At 39.6% G+C, this 17,530-nt stretch overlaps 1 protein-coding gene across 2 annotated transcripts in view; it reads left to right on the top strand.

Annotated features, from left to right (window-relative positions):
* TPH2 (tryptophan hydroxylase 2) overlaps window positions 1–17,530 on the top strand; it is a 93,212-nt gene that overhangs the window by 4,636 nt on the left and 71,046 nt on the right. The window contains exons 2-6 of one of the 2 annotated variants that reach the window (XM_089526816.1): window positions 1,900–1,913; window positions 4,051–4,203; window positions 5,411–5,594; window positions 5,702–5,802; window positions 13,564–13,631. In XM_089526816.1, coding sequence (XP_089382942.1) covers window positions 1,900–1,913; window positions 4,051–4,203; window positions 5,411–5,594; window positions 5,702–5,802; window positions 13,564–13,631 — 520 coding nt within the window. The remainder of the gene's footprint in view (window positions 1–1,899; window positions 1,914–4,050; window positions 4,204–5,410; window positions 5,595–5,701; window positions 5,803–13,563; window positions 13,632–17,530) is intronic. The other variant, XM_089526814.1, reaches the window with a different exon arrangement.

Below are 17,530 nucleotides of genomic sequence, written 5' to 3'. Positions count from 1 at the left end.
GTTATTCTCTCATTAAAAAAAAAACCATCAGATTCTCAGAAGTCAGCTTAAGACTCATTCCCAAATATTTCTACAGTATGTTGTTTCCAACAGTTTTCTCTTTCTTGATACAATAAATGCTATCTGACTTTAGTTGGTTCTCTACAGAGCATTTGATTTTAACCATTTGAGACAATACAGAAACATAGGACAATATGTTTTAAGAAAGTTTGGTTTATAGCACCTGACAGTTCCTTTTGTGAAATAATTGAAGGAACAGTTATAGGGTTACATGGGTTATTTAAAGATAGCATGCAATGATGGTCTGTGAAACCGGACAATATGGATCTTCTCTAGCTGCATTCTGCTTTTCATAATTATATATAAAAATATAAAAAGAGCCCCACTGGATTCTGTTCACATAGTTGGCTATGAGAAGACTGTCAGCAGAACATGATTGCAATGGCATGCTCCATCTTGCACTCCTCAGTTATTGATATATAAAGACACCCTGCTTCTGTTGCTGAAGGTGATACATAGCCATCTTGGATAGAAGCCACTGATAGCTCTAACCTCCACTAATAGGTCTAATTGCCCTTTAAAGCCATCCAAATGGGCAGCCATCAAAGCATCTTGGGGCAGTGAATACCACAGTTTATGGGTGGTATGAAGAAGCAGTTCCTTTTATGCAACTTGAATTTCCTATCATTCAGCTTCAGTCAATGATCCTGGCTTGATTGTATCACAGCCTTCAGACATTGTATATGTGCAATTTATTTAGATAAAGAAAATTTGTCATGGTTGATGTGGCCCTAAGAACTCTTTGATTAAGTGTTTTATCTTGTTTGCTTTCATTCTTTGATTATCCTTGTAATTTTCTGACAATTAGCAATTGTGAAGAGTGGCTTTCAGTATATTAAGGGTTTTTAAAATCTACTTCACATAGTAGTTGTCTCATACAATTATGGGAATTCATTGACTTTAATAGAAATAGCCTACTGAGTGCCATCAAGTTAAATGATGTTGAGTACCCCTATCAACTTGCACTGAAGAGTGCTAATTCAGGCATATTTTCTCTTCACAATGGAAGAGTAGCTAAGCTTTGAAATTTATATAGGTAAGCAGCATCTTCTTTCAGGCATAAGGAGCACTAAGAGCAGAAGGTGTAGGGGTGAGAATGAATGAGACTGCAAAGAATAAAAGGAATGAGGAATAGAGGAGATAATCATGGCCCATAGGTTGCAAGTTGCACAGGATTACCCTTGAAAATGGCATGGATATTTCAGTTGAACTAGAACAGTGCTACTCACAGTGGTGGTCCCTAGGCTACTCCATTGGTTGTGGGTCCCGTGTGAATTTTCAGGAAAGAAAGAACCAGTTGTAGCAAACGGGCACCAATTTAGTGCCAGTCCCTGGCGTATTTGATTTTTTTTGCCAATTCCTACATCAGAGAGCCTAAGACATACTGGTGTAGAATGACATAGCTAGACTAATGGAGTACATCAATACGTTCCAAGCTTGCATCAGTCTTGTAAGAGCCATGCTGGTTATAAGCTTGTTTTCAGGCTAAGTTAAAGCTGGTTGCTTAAACCTTTAAAGACTCTGTATGGTTTGAGTCTGATGGCTTGAGTCATGGTGGACACAGTGCCCATTCCTCTGAGTTCTTCTTGAGGCTTGTAGGCAGGGTGGTGTTTTTTAATTTCTTGCATAATGCGTAGAAGTTAGGGATTTAATTAATATAAATGATCACAATTAACACTTGTTAATTCACATCAAAGCTAAGGCTAAATTCTACGGACAACTGTCTGTAGAATAATTTTCCTATCTTCATGGATTTCTCATCCAATAAACATTTGCCACCGCTTAATATTTTGGCCATTTAGGCATGCCATAAAGATCTTCATTTCAGACAGACTTTAGGTGCTTTTGTAGCTGTGAATTTCATCATTTCAATTTTATTTTCTGAGCTAAAGGTTAAACAACTTCTCAAAGTATTCCATTGTTTGCCTTCACTATATATCAAGGTATATTCTAGTTACCTCCTCTTACTGACTGATAAAACAGAAAGTGAATTTAGCAATTCTTCCATATGATTTAACAATTACTTCATTAAACATTTAGACTTAATTGTGTTTTAATCAATGCAGGTCCCAGTGAATGAGCATTTGTCAACCGTGTTGATGGCTTTTTCAACAGTTTTGCATTATTGTGACACCGGTGATGTATTGATTTTTCCAAACTGTTATGTGTCTGTGGAGAATTTCCCATTAAAGAGAAATTGTTCCAACACTTCCCCAGTATCATTTCTATAGAAAGATATGCCAACTCAGCAGGATTCACAAGACTGGGTTCTGAAAGTAATGGTCAGAAATCTGCACACAGGTTAATGGTATAGGCAGCTATCTGACAAAAGGACATTCTCCAGTTACCTCTGCAAAGAATGTCTGTTGAATAGCTCAGTATGTAACCCTTTTCACCTTTTATTTTCCTTTTGCTTCTTCAAGAAGATAACACAAAATTCACAAGCTTCTGAACAGAGATAGATCTGTTACTTTTCTGGCCTCAGCTCCCAGAATCCTACAAGCAGAATGACAGTGATCAGATTGCCAGGGGATTCTAGGAACTGTAGTCCAGAAAGTAACTTTTCCAAGCCTGTTGTGGAGATGAAGATGAATTACAACCATGCAGCCTTGTTCAGGGTTAGTTTGCAGTGTCCACTATGAAGGGCAACCCTGTCGTATCTCTAATATTGTTCTTCCCAAACTAGTGCTGTCCAGATTTATTGGTCTATGATTTCCAGCAGTTACACACTAGCTCACTTTTTAAAAAAACTATCAAAATGTCCAATATCCTTCATAAATGGGACAGAAATAACATAGAATCATAGAATCATAGAGTTGGAAGAAACCGCAAGGGCCATCCAGTCCAACCCTCTGCCATGCAAGAAATCTAAATCAAAGCATCCCCGACAGATGGCCATCCAGCCTCTGCTTAAACACCTCCAAGGAAGAAACATGGTTTTAAAAAGGCTTGAATGTGGGACAAAAAGAAAGATTTGCCCTTTCTGACAGAGGGCATTGAGCCCTAAGCTGTTAAAAGTGAGGCCATGTGTTCAAACAGGTTTGTGATGCTGAAATACGGTTGGTTACTGCCTCTTCTAAAATAATAGGCTTCTCATCTTTAATGCCACATTAAAGGTAAAAGTGATCCTCTCCATCCTGGAAATAACTGTACCTTTGAATATTTCCTAATAAAGCCCTATGAAATTTATGAAATTCAGCTTGAAGGGATATACATACACACACACAGCACAGATGGTTGAAAATCCAGTTAATTTTGATCAGCGCTTACCAAACTCCAACAAACTGCATTATAAATGTGATGTGATAATAAATATCGGAGAAAGCAAAACTGACAGATTTGTTCACTTTTAAGCAGGACTATCACTTGTTCTCCAACCTCCCCCAGCCTGCAAAAAGTTCAGTAGAAGCATTAATGATTCAGTGAAAAAACAAGGAATTAAGAGCAATTTCTTATTCTTCCATTTAGGAAATTGTACTTAGGTCCTTGTGGCTCCTGGATGATTCACTGGCCCATATATTAGCTAATATATAAAGGCATAAAATTGTAGTGTATGACATTCTCTGTGTGACTCACACTGGAATTTATAATTCAGAACTCAGAAACCATAATGGTTCTGGAAAAAACTGGGTGGTTTGATTTTTAATTACCAGTAGAACCAAATTGTTTTAAAGGCACATAATAACAGGAAGAACCAAAATGTGTGGCCCAGGAATAACTTAAGTTGTAAGTCAGATGATACATTCTGTAAGGTTCCTTTGCTGGTTTTCTTAAGAATAACCATTCAAGTCTGCTTGTAACCTGCAATTTTTCTTCTGAAGGTGGCTTCTAAAAAGAAAGTGGGTGGGGGAATGGTTCACTCTCGAAGGAGATACCTGCTTACTGAAATCAAGTAAGAATAGTCTGCTTGAAAAGAAAATGTAATGGTGTGTGTCTGCGTGTGTGTGTAGTACGTCAAAATCCTTGTATTCTGTATCTATTTTCTTTCAGCTAAATAGAACCAATTCTGGTAAAAATGATGACAAAAAAGGTAATAAAGGTGCAGATAAGTATGAATCAACATCAGAAGGTGGCAAGACTGCTGTGGTATTTTCTTTGAAAAATGAAGTTGGTGGCTTAGTGAAAGCTCTCAGACTTTTCCAGGTAAGCAACATCACCTTTTTTTTTGGTATAATAGCTAATTGATTGGGAGGGAAAAAATTCATGATATAGAGACAAAAATAGTCTGTCTGATCTGGAAACCAAGCAGGGTGAGCCCTGGTTAGTACTTGGATGGGAAACCACCAGTGAATGCCAGATGCTGTAGGCTATATTTCAGAGGACAGAACTGGCAAAACCACCTCTGAGTATTCCTTGACTAAGAAAGCCCTTTGAAATTCATGGGGTCACCATAAGTCGACACGAGCCTTGTAGGTACATATGCATACATACATAATCTGAATTTGGATGCTGACAAGGCACTGATGCTTGAGGTGAGGTGAGTTTCAAGAATTCAATTTGTTCTGAAAGGGCTTGAGTCTGAATTGCTCTTATTATTTGGCGATGGTACCTGTGGACATAGTGCAATGCTTGGGTCCCTTTTGCTAATTTCAGCTCATGCCTCAGCATTATTATTATTATTATTATTTTGGATAAAACAGAATGGGCTTCAGTGATCTATGCATAAAGTACATCCTGATTAGCCATCTTTAATATGCTCAGCTGCATACAGATGCCAACATACAGTTTCCAGATTGTCAGAAATTTGTTCAAATTGCCACTGCTAGAATGTTTTGAATTGGGGCACAGATGCTGGATCTCCCCTTCATTGGTTACCAATTTGGTTCTGGGTTCAATTTGAGTTTGTGCAGATCTTGGTAATTAAAACTTTAGACTGAGATCAGACACTTTAAGGCTGGAGTGGTCAGCATGTGGCCCCTGGGCTACATTTATCCTACCCACAATTTTTGTGCTACCATTCCACATCAATTTGTCTATAGAACTGTGCCACTGACATTTCATTTCTGACCCATTAAATTATGCTGCCTATGAATTATGTACGTCCATGTGGGTGGATGGGAATATTACAATGAACAACCATTTTATATAAAATTGTGGTAGCAAATCACTTTTAGTTTTTATATTTATAGTTCACCTCCTAATGAAATGGACCAATTAATATTTATGAATTTCCAGTAGGTTTATTGGACTAAGATTTCAAATAGTTAATTTAATGCAGATCAGAATTCCAATGAGCAAAAATCGCTTTATATGCTTATTAAATAACATTACGTTTTGACACAGCTACTAAACTGCTGCTGTCCTAAGTGAATTTAGTATTTTAGTGAACCAATCTTTCTTTTGTCCACAGGAAAAGCATGTGAGTATGGTTCATATTGAATCAAGAAAATCCAGGAGAAGGAGTTCAGAAGTGGAAATTTTTGTGGACTGTGACTGCAGCAAGAAACAATTCAATGAACTTATTCAGTTGTTAAAGTATGAAACAAATATAGTTACTCTGAATCCTCCAGAAAACATCTGGACTGATGAGGAAGGCAAGATTGTTTTCTCTCCTCTCCTTTCATTTCATTTGGAAATTAGAAAAGCTTTATGAAGAAATTTTGAGAATCTGATTCCTCCATTCACTCTGTGTTTCCTCCAGACCTTGACTGTGTTCCTTGGTTTCCCAGGAAGATTGCTGAATTAGACAAATGCTCCCAGAGAGTTCTCATGTATGGCTCTGAACTGGATGCAGACCACCCTGTAAGTGTTCGTGAAATGTCATTTAAGGCTGGTCAAATAATGATTTATAGAGTATGGATTATAAAGAATCAACCAATATTGAGGGAGAGAAAAAGAACGAGAGTGAGAGTGACCGGAGTTGTCGGATGCTTGGCATTGTCCAGCAATGGCTGGAAACAGCTGTTTATAATAATAATTCCATTTTTAATTATAATAATGTCAGTTTTAATTCTCTGAGTCTTAAACCAGTGGTGCCAGCTAACAATAGAAATAAGATACAAAATAAACAATAAAACAACATAAGAACATGTTATACAATGTAGTTTCCTAAGACTTTAGTGTGCTTTCCACAAATTAGTTCCGGAGTGTATACACACTGTACAATTGGAGCAGTTTGACTGCAGTTTAACAGGCTCTGTGCCTTAGAATTCTGTGATATGTAGTTTGGGAATAGTGTACTTAGACTTCCCTAGTGCTCTCCTTGGAACTACAACATCAGAGCTTTCTGATAAAAGAGGCAAATAAAAAGATGTTTTTCTTTCCCTCTTCATGACTCTTCTTCTTTACAGGTTGTAAAAGTGTGGGAGAGCATTGTAGAAGCTTCATTTTTGTCAAGTGGATTATTTCAGCTTGGCAAATGGGACACTTTTACAACACTTTTACAACCCTTTCCCATGGTTTTACAACTAGAAGGGAATGAAAGAGAAAGACATCATGCAGAGGGAGAAAACAAAAAGACACATCTTTTTGTTTGCCCTCCCGTGTTTGTTTAATAATATGATAATGCTCTAAATCTCTTCCCAAATTACAAATCCTAGGATTGCAGCCATGACCATTATAGTGGTTTTAAAGTGCTAAAAGTTGGTAGTAGGGATATACCCAGTGATCCTTACAACATTTTATATTGTTTTATTTTGTTGTTGTTGTGTGCCTTCAAATAATTTCCAACTTATGGCAACCCTAAGACAGTGAACCTATCATGGATGCAAGCTCCAGGAAAAGAGATTCCACCTCAACATTAGGAGGAACTTCCTGACAGTAAGGGCTGTTCGACAGTGGAACACACTCCCTCAGAGAGTAGTGGAGTCTCCTTCCTTGGAGGTCTTTAAGCAGAGGCTGGATGGTCATCTGTCAGGGGTGCTTTCATGGCAGGGGGTTGGACTGGATGGCCCTTGCGGTCTCTTCCAACTGTATGATTCTATGAGTTTTCATGTCAAGTTTCTTCAGAAAGGGTTTACCATTGCCAGCCTCTGAGGCTGAGAGCATGTGACTTGCCCAAGGTCTACCCAATGGGTTGCTGAGGCTGAGCTGGGATTTGAACCCTGGTCTCTCAGTGTCCTAGTTCAATGGTCAAATCACTACACCACACTACACCAGAGATGTAACATTTTCTTGCTGGAAGAAAGGCATGCAATGTGGGGCATAATTAGCAGGCACATTTTATTCATTATATCCAATCACTACTGGGTAATTGACAACCATTGTTTCATATTCCAGTTATTACTAACTGTAGCCATCTTTACTGATGAGGTATTTTGATTTCTTTTGAAATCTGTGATTTTGGGGGTGATGTCTTTTCATACAGTGGTCCCTTGGTATCCACTAGAGTTTGGTTCCTGGACTCCATGAATGCTCAAGTCACAGTATAGACAATGGCATAGTAAAATGATGTCTTTTATATAAAATGGTAAAAGCAAGGTTTGCATTTTGGATTGTTTCTTTTTTTTTTGGGGGGGGGGCGTATTTTCAAGCCATGGTTAGTAGAATCTGCAGATGCAGAATCTGTGGATATGAAGGGCTGACTGCATATATCCAGTCCTTGAAGCTACCTTGCTATGGTAACAGTTTATGGCAGCAACCATAATATAAAGGCATAGTGTTGAAGGGGCCTACTTCAACTCTCTGCCCAATGAAGGAAACCCACAGCCAGAATATCCCACAACAGTTAGTTCTCAAAACTCTAGTGAGAGAAACCTCATCACCTTGGTTATTTCTCCCCCCACATGCCAAGCTGCTCTTAGGAAGAATATAAGAAGCTTCTTCATGCCATGTCACCTGATTGATCCATGCAGCTTTGTATTATCTATATGGCTGGCAGAGGTCTTCCAGGGTTTAGACAAGTTTTTCCCAGCCCCACCTGGAGGTACTAAGGATTTGCACCTGTACTCAGTGCTATAACTATTGCCCTGCTTTATAGGTGAAAAAATATCTACTAGTTCAAGTGACCTGTTGCCTTCAAGTCATTTCTGACTTATGGTGACCCTAAAGTGATTTATGGTGACTCCACCATGGGGGTTTTCTTTGCAAAATTTGTTCGGGAGGAGGTTCTCTTGCTTTCCTATGAGACTGAAAGAGTATGACTTCTCAAGGCCACCCAGTGCATTTCCTTGGCTGAGCAACGATTCAGACCCTGGTCTCTGTGTCTTAGTCCAACACTCAAAGCACTACACCACAATGGCTCTCAAAACCTCTACCCTCCTACTACTGAAGTCCAATAAATTCAGTTCTGCTTTCTGGGACAACAGAGAACAACTCTTTACTCTGTTCTATTTCTTGAGGACTGATTCAAAGCTTAGCTTGACCCTCGCTGAATGGCTTGCCTCTGTATTGCAAACTACAACCAGAAATATTTCACAAAAGAAGTCTGAACAAAAGGTCTGCTAAGACTTAAGTAATTTTATCGCTTGCAGCATCTGCTTTTAGAGGTGTGCAAGGAACACTTGCAAAGGATCTTTCCTCTCCCCCAACCTTGTCACCCTGCATAGAAAGGTCACTTTTCTAAATCACTTGAATACTTGTAATCAAGCACACGACTGTATGTTCCCTTAAAAGAATATAGATATTAAACAAATGTTCCTAGTGATGTGGGTGGAGAAAGACGACAGCATCTGAAAAGCTGCTCACACTCAGGGAGATAATTATGAAGCAGAAATCACAGCATAGTTCAGGCTCAGCAGGAAGGCAGCTGGCACATAGATTCTCTCTCTCTCTCTCTGTGTGTGTGTGTGTGTTTTCTCTTGCTTTTATTACAGCAGCATTACATCAGCTCATATTTCATTCGCTCTGCAGGCTCACATACTACTGCCAAAACCATGAATCCAAAGCTAGGGGAAATTTACCTGCCTTGCCATCATCCACCCCGACACCCACAGGACTAACCCCAGCATTTGATTTAAATATGATGATCTTGATCTAGGCCTGGACAACCTATTGCTGATGTTAATGTACTATTACAGTCATCATCCCTCACTATTGTTTAGTCTGATAGGGGTAGGGTTGCCATTCATCAGGACCTCCAAACCGGGACAAATGTAGGACAAAATTTTCAAATGTAGGACACATTTTTTGTGTGTCCTACATTTGAATAGGAGCCTCGGAGGCTTTCCCTCTCAGCCTGGGCCCTGCCCTCGGCGGGGGCAGAGCCCAAACAGGGAGGGACTCCTCCCCTTCAGGGAGGCTTTCCCTCTCAGCCTGGGCCCCACCCTTGGCGGGGGCAGAGCCCAAACGGGGAGGCACTCCTCCCCTTCAGGGAGGCTTTCCCTGCAGGCCTTGGCCCAAGCTGCGAGGGAAAGCCTCCCTTAGCTTGCCATATCTCACCCGGGGGCGGGGGCAATCCCGGGGGCGGTGCCAAACCGGGGCGGGACCGTGTGGACCCGACCCAAACCGGGAAAGTCCCGCCCCCAGGCGGGATATGGCAAGCCTAGATAGGGGCCAAGAGCTTTTTAAAAAGGGTTCTTTGTGGAATACAGCTCCCCAAATCTCCCAGCTACCTTGGTCTCAGGCCAAATTGGCTAAGGGCTTTTAGGAACTCTAGTCTAAAAAGGAACTATCTGAATGGTAGTGATGGGAACTGGAGTCCAAAAGCATCGGGAGGGCTACACATCCTCTGGTGATTTAGACAGAATGCTGATAATACAGCCAGTGCTGTGCACTAAACCAAAAGAATATTTGGGCCAAATGTCATAATCTTACCCTATGACTGGCACACGTACTCAAATCTTGAGTGTTCATCTAGCACTAAATGTTAGGGAGGTTTATGACACATTTTTGTACCAACACTTGGCATTGGGGAAGCCTAGTGTGTACACATACTTCTAATAGTACTCTTCAAGCCTAGGGTAAGTTGCACCCTGTTTTATTCAGCAGTTCCTTCTATCTGAAATTATTGCACATGCAAATCCATTACTCGGTCTTATTTAAAATCACAGAACTAGAGAAGATTTGAAAGCCGCACCAAACGATGTTATATCTTAAATAAATATTAAGGCATAAACAAAATAATCATTAAACTGGTAGAAAATGTGCTGGTCTATGAACGTAATAAAGATGAACATAAACATGGTAGAAAATGCGTATGAATATACAGGAGCTCTGCCTAAATATCCCAAAGGCTTCAGAACCCATCAGATCTTAGAAGCTATACAGGGTACTTGAATGGGGACCATCAAGGAATGCCAGGTGCTATAGGCTATATTTTGAAAGAAAGCAGTAGCAAACCACCTTTGAATATTCCCTTGCCTAAGTAACTTTCTGGAATCCAACCGTAAGTTGAAGGTGGCACACACACAATAGGTCTGCTGGTCATTGCTTATCTCTCTATACCCACATTAATTCCGAACTCCTAGCTTTCAGCCCTGTTAAACATGTACATACTTGATCCTTTATCTGGGTAGCAAGACATTCAAGCTTAGAAATTTGGGATTGGTGGAATGATTTCTGATATTACAATGGCTCCCCTAAAGAAGAGGGAAGTAACAATATTTTTTGCCTGCACTTCCTATGGGAAAGGGCTATGGAAGCCTTTTCCTAGGTGTAAAGTCAAAAGTTCCCCAGAGAATATGACCTGTAGAGTGACCATGGGTCCTACTTTAGGAAGACAGTGATATCTGAAGGTGATATTTATCCCAAGGGCTGTCCAGTTCAAGTCTGGTTTAAAATAAATAATTATATGAAAGGAAAATTGGGACTTTGAAGTTGCTCATCAGAGTTAATAGATAACCAATTCAACAGACCCAAAGGTGATACAGTATTATTACTACCTAAAGCAGGATAACACTGTTTTCCTTTTGTCTTTTTTTTTTAAAGAAAGAAATCTGTTTTTACTTTTCCAGGTCCCTTTTATGGCCAAAATTTCATCACCATTCCTAACCTGCCCCCTTTGTGTGTGTGTGTGTGTGTGTGTGTGTGAATAGGTGGGGAGCATATGACTTTTCATACTCCGTTGTAAAGTCCTTGAAAAGCAAGCCTAATATCATATGATTGGCGTGCTACATTTTGTTGCAAAAATTCTTAGTCATTACACTGAGAGACCCAGTTACTCTTCTCCTTGTGTTTTTATGCCCTCTGGTCTTGCTCCTAATGTCTGTGGGTCCACAGCATCTGCAAGAAGAGCATATGTAGACAAGCTCTCCTTTCAAACACCCAATTAAAGCTAAGGCAGGCCAGCACTTGGAAGAATGACAAGTCTCAGAACCTTCAAAGCTCCATAGGAACTGGTCAAGCTAGCTGAAATATTTTAGGAACTGCCATCTGAAAGTAACATTTCCAAGCTCTGCAGCTGGTACAGTTCTAGTTTCTTTTCTAAATAGGGATGTAATTCTTCACTAATAAGCTTATCGCAGGGGTAGGCAACCTGCGGCCCGCGGGCCGGATGAGGCCCAGCAAGGCCTTGGGACTGGCCCCAGCCCAGTCCTGCCGCTGATTGCCACCGGGGCCTTTGGGGGGCAATTGTCTATAGAAGCCTCAGAAACATGCATTTATATTAACATTTTTTAAAAAATCAGCAAATTTTTTCACATGTCCTCCATTTTTTTTAAAAAAGTGTCTTTCATTTGAAAATTTTGTCCTGCATTTGTCCTGGTTTATTTATATATTTAAATTTTTTAAAATTTATTTATTTATTTATTTATTGGCCTCGGCCCTCCAGTTGTCTGAGGGATAGCAACCCGGCCCCCGACTCAAAAAGATTGCCTACCCCTGAACTGAGGAAAACCATGTTTATACCACAAGAATGCCAACTGACATTCCTTTTTCAAATAAAAGTTGTAGTGATTTCAAAAGGCTGTTCAAATCTTTCTCTTTTTAGCCTAGAGGTACAATGTAGAGCAAAACACTGGTTATACCATTTTGATTTGCTTTCTTCAATTAAAGTGCCCTTGCTACCATTTCACCTGAAAGATTTGAGGCCAAATTGTATTAAAGGTAATCTCAACTACACTCAAAGGGGAGGCACACTGCTTCCTCCCCTACAGTTATGGTAACATGAAATGTTTGAAATTAAGTTCATAATCCCATCTGTTGACCTGAAGGAGCATAAGGGTAGCTCAGTTGTTTTTTAAGCTGCAGACCTAAAATCACTCAGCAGCTACTTACATTTGTTCTAGGAATAGAAATACAGCAAGGAAATCAAGGTTTATACCTCTTCCGCTCCTAACATTCAAAATGTACAAAAGAGAGAGGGGAAAAGAAAGCTGAATTTTTCCTATGCCTCTCCTTTTCTCAGTCGTAATAGAGCTGTGGGTCACTCAGATACACATTCATCGTGTTTGCTTTTAAAACTCTCTTTGGATGTTATTTGCAAGGTGCCTTGCAAAAAGGATCTGAAAGATGAAATATAAGTTTTTGCAATAAATAAATAAATAAATAAGCAAAGAAATAAATAAAGAAGACACACACACACACACACACACTGGAAAATTCCTGATTCCATGTACTCTTAGGAAGAATGAGGTGACCTGCTCAGATAAAACTCAACATTTAAGCCAAAGGTGGGAATCATGAGGCCGTTCAAATGTAGACTGCAACTCTCAGCATTTCTCACTGTTGGCTATGTTGTCCAGGCCTGCTAGAAGGGCACATGCTCCCCACCCATTCATTAAGTGTAAAGTGTTTTTCCTATATGATTAACATATTTTCCCTCCCATAATGGCATCTTCTCAAAGATACTTACCATAGAAGTCAGACTTGCAATTTAAGTCCACATTTACCTTCCAATGAGCACTCATAAAAGAAATAACACTAAATGCAAATCACATGCTATGACAGGCAACTTTCACCATTTATGGAAAGCAGCTCTATTTAAAAAAAAAATATGTGAAATGCATAATCTACTTTGACTTTTAAGCAATGGATTTTAGCTGGCAAATTGTAAGGCACTGAAACTACCATTATTATATTCTTACTTGCTGGGATGGGAAAACATGTTCTTGGTATTTTCTGCCTCCAGTGTGTGGCATAGTAGCATGCATTTGACTTGGTGTATGTCTGTCTGGAGGGGGAACAATCCATTTTATTGCTCAGTGTCATGTAGAAAAGTGTCTTTGGATGGGTATGATCTTTCCAATTGACCTGTAGACCTGTAGATCTAGCCAAGATGGATTTGATATTGGAAGTTGATATTATAACTATACACTAAACCTTTTTGCAGTGTGAAAACCCAGATGGTACAGAAATAATTTTCTTATCAGACTTTGGAGCTATACTCTGCAAGCTCCTTGCTGCAGATTAATTCCATTCAAGCTACCACCTCCTAGGGTAATTGACAGGCGACTTCAATCTTAAGAAAATATTTCCTCCCACAAAAAAAACCATATATATCCACTGTGTTTATTAACAGCTCCACTGTTAATACACAGTGGTACACACTAGAACATTAATAAACATTTTAAAACACTGTACTGTGATGATTGCTTTAAACATCCCTTCTATTGCTTTTCTTTGTTTTGGCTATAAAATAATTTTCCTTTATTTTTTATTTCTATTTTTTTTTTTTTTTGGCTTTAGGGATTTAAGGACAACGTCTATCGACAGAGAAGAAAATATTTTGTAGATGTTGCCATGAGTTACAAATAGTGAGTACTGACCTGTCAATTTCGTATGGTGAACATGAGGACTGGAGCTGATTTGGATTGATCTGTAGAACTGAGGATATTCCCCTATACTCAATAAAATATGATCTTCCTAGTTCAATACTGCAGTGGCTCCATAGGATATCAGAGGTGAGCCTTTCCCAAGCTTATCCTATAGGTTGAATCTGGGAATTTCAGGAAGCAAAGCATGTGCCCTTCTATTGAGTCAGGGCCCTTTCTCACTGTTCTTATTGCCATACCCTAACATGTATTTCCTGCCCAATCTTGAGCAACTTTGGGTTCCTGTATGATGGCACTGCATATGTGAATTGCATTAGAGTTTTACACACTAAAAATAAGGAAGTGGCAAAGACTCTGTGTGTATTGGCCAAATAGAACATCCTCCCCTTGTTCCTATGAAAATGAGTCCAGACAACGCACGGTGCAATCTCAGGTTCTGGTGTGAACTGTCCAGACAACGTCTGGCCATTACAGCACCAAACCCACTGTGATGTTGTTATTGTTGTTGTTGTTGTTGTTGTGTGCCTTCAAGTCATTTCCAACTTATGGCAACCCTAAGGAAAACCTATCATGGGGTTTTCTTGGCAAGATTTGTTCGGAGGAGATTTGCCATTGCCTTGGCTGAGAACATGTAACTTGCCCAAGGTCACCCAGTGGCTTTCATTGCTGAGTAGGAAATCGAACCCTGGTTTCTAGAGTTGTAGTCTGACACTCAAACCACTACACCACACTACAACCCACAACTTACCCCACTTAAAACATTTTTTTTAAAAAAAACTTCACCTTTTGCACCAAATCTTCCGAGGCAATCTGGAGCCCTCTGTTATCATGCTGGGTAGCTGTTCACATGTGTGTCTCGTTGTAGTTGGCCAGTGTTGCAACAGAGGATCCCAGGTAGTGAGGGGACATGGCGGCAAATCCAGAGCCAGAATATTCCAGAGTTACAATGAATACAGCCAGGCCAATTCACATGATCTGTCCTTGCTCCCATGCAGCAAACCATGGCTGCAGAGAGAGGATAACTTTGCTTTAGGAAAGAGGTGTGTGCTTTAGGAAAGAGGGCACAGAGAGGGAGAGGTGGATCCAGTGTGCTTATAAGCCTGCTCTACCTCATGCTCCCCCTCTTCATTATTGCTCAACTTACTTTCTCACCCTTCAGGCAGTACAAGCGATTCCTGGTCATTAGGGGCCAGGAACAAATCTTCTTCTCCCTTTTCAGGAGGTTTCCCCCTCCCTTTTGCTTACCTTGCACTGTTTCTGTATGGATTAAGGGATAATTGGCACTGGGTATGGCAGTATACTTACAGTTACTGGCAGGTAGCCCTCACAAGGGGGGAGATGAAAGTGCAGGAATGGTGAGTACCCCTAACTGCCTATCTAATGAAGGAGACATCTCCAGGCTTGTTTCTGTGGCTGAGGGACCTACACAGTGGGAAAGGAGACTGCCCTTGGGACTATCTTGGGACACATTTTTGCTTGATGCCACAGGACATAAAAGGGAGGTTCCCTAGTTGGGAACTGCAAAATGAGATCATTGCGCCTGGTAAAAATTCTGCCTCTCAATGAAATTTTCCACGGTCTCCAAATTTCTAGTATTGCAGTAGCCTAACACCTTAGTTGAGCACCTAGAAATACAGTCAAGGCATCCAAAGAAAAGGGGCTTGCTCCAAGGTAAATGGATATAAAACTGCATCTGTAATGGTTCTACATATAATATTATAAATTCCTTCTCTTCCAAACGCTCCAGGTATTTCTTTCTTTCTTTCTTTCTTTCTTTCTTTCTTTCTTTCTTTCTTTTTTCTTTCTTTCTTTCTTTCTTAACACATTGTTGGAGATTGAGTCTACATTTTGAATTCATTACCATCCCCAGGAGTTAGTAAATTTCCAATACTACCTGCAAATACCTGCTGTTTTGCAATTTTCTTGTCACATGCGCTTCCAAGTCAAGCTAATTCCAGTCTCATTTTCATTCAACTTCTAATGGGCCAAACCCTTCACACTCCAAAGAAGACACACACTAATTTTATGTACTTTTCCACTGTTATGCTCTCCTTTTAAAAATTTCACCCCCATTTGTTGGGAGGGGACAGATTTCAATTCTACCTCTTTGAGTTTTCAAAGTACATAACTGTGTATGTATGCACTGGAGGAGAGAAAGCACTTCTTTTAAGCAGCAGAGGGAATTACTTGGCAGGAGAAGAGCATGCTTAAAAGCCCATAAAATGCCTTTATGCTGTTGGTATATATAAAACTAATAAGGATGCAGTTTGAGAAGAGGGAAAGAATTTGTATCCTGTGACTATAGGCAGCAGTTTTGCTCTCAGTAGATCACTGCTGTCCTATTAGCATTTTATATGGATATGGATCTCCAAAATGTTCCTGTACAGAGACTCCTTTTGCATATCTCTGTTCAGCTTAGGTTGTACTTGACTAGTTTCCAACCAGCCTGATCCATATTATTTGTCTATTTTTGCTTCCCTGCTGTGATAATTTCTTAAAACTCAGAGTAAGAAAACAGGAAATGTTTAATGAGTGTGCAATTTAGCTTAATTAATGCATGCAAATGAGTAAAGCTCCCTTCCACCTTGGTTGAGGAAGCCTGTCTTATGAGGCTCTAGTTAGTTCTCTGGCATAGCTTGGAAAAGCCAGCCATGGCCATAATGGCTGGAGGATTCTAAGAGATATAGTCTAAAAAACAGCTTTTCTAAAGGTTGAATGCTTGCTAGGCCCCTGATTTAGGAGGCCATCAACAACAGTACTGGTCACTCTTTTAGAGTACTTCTTGGTGATACGATAATCACCTTACTTCATTCACAGAAATTTACATGGTTGTCCCAGATGACATCAATTGTAACCCTCCCATATTTTTCAGCCACTTTTGTGCTGTTGTGTGCTTTCAAATCATTTGAAAGGGCGATCTGGCTGCGACATCTGTCACCCCATTGATCGCCAGGGTTGATTCCAATCATTTCTGATGTATGGAGACCCTAAGGCAAGTCTATCACTGAGGTTTTTTGGGGGGTGACATTTTTTCTTTCATTCAAAAATCTACTAAAAAGAAAAAGATTAAATACCAGTCGAATATATTTTGACTGATAGTGTTAAGAGCCCATAATTTGGAAGAGGTAAATCATGGTACCTCTTATTGGTTGCTGCTGTCTTTTAAATGGTTTTGAATTATAGTTAATAATTTCTTACAAAACATATTCCATCAAGACCAGCAATAACAGATAATAAATAACATGAAATAATAGATGATGGTGATATTAATTGCTTAGAGAGACTTTTTTTCATGGAGGGAATAAACAAAATAGAAAGAGCTATTCCAAGGTTAAAAGAGACATTAAGAAAAAATGTGTATTTCTTATGGTCATTCTGTTTTCATGCCTTGTTAGCTAGGGCCACTCCTTTGTGGGTTTTCCTCAGAGATATATGTGTTTAAGTAGTCTAATTTTTAAATTAATCCCATGTTTACCATGTTACAATGACCAGTCATAAAACCAAGCACAGTAAAAGCAGAATATTTAAGACAGACAGCTTTTACCACTTGATGGAGAACACTAGCAAAACACACAGTATATATATTGTCTGGTTTCACTTCCAGTGTGTCCTTTTCAGTTCAAATCAGTTATTGGTGAATTGCTTGCTTGAATATTTCAGCATAAGTTATCAACGGATGCCAAGTTTCATAAAGTGCTAAGTGGATCCATTTATATTTACATTGGTAGCAATAACTGTGCAATGAATGAACACATTATTCCATTGTCTCTAGATGGATGATTTGTAACATCTGTTTAAATTATGTGGAGCCACACAAGTGTTTAAATTATGTGGCACCACTAAGCTCAGAATTGGTTAGATTCTTAAATTCTGAAAAAACC

This window comes from Sceloporus occidentalis, unplaced genomic scaffold (genome assembly GCF_023333645.1).
Source record: "Sceloporus occidentalis isolate IW3139 unplaced genomic scaffold, rSceOcc1.0.p SCAF_5, whole genome shotgun sequence".
Lineage (NCBI taxonomy): Eukaryota > Metazoa > Chordata > Lepidosauria > Squamata > Phrynosomatidae > Sceloporus > Sceloporus occidentalis.
Note: the sequence above shows the minus strand (reverse complement) of the source record. Positions and strands in the feature narration are given on the sequence as shown.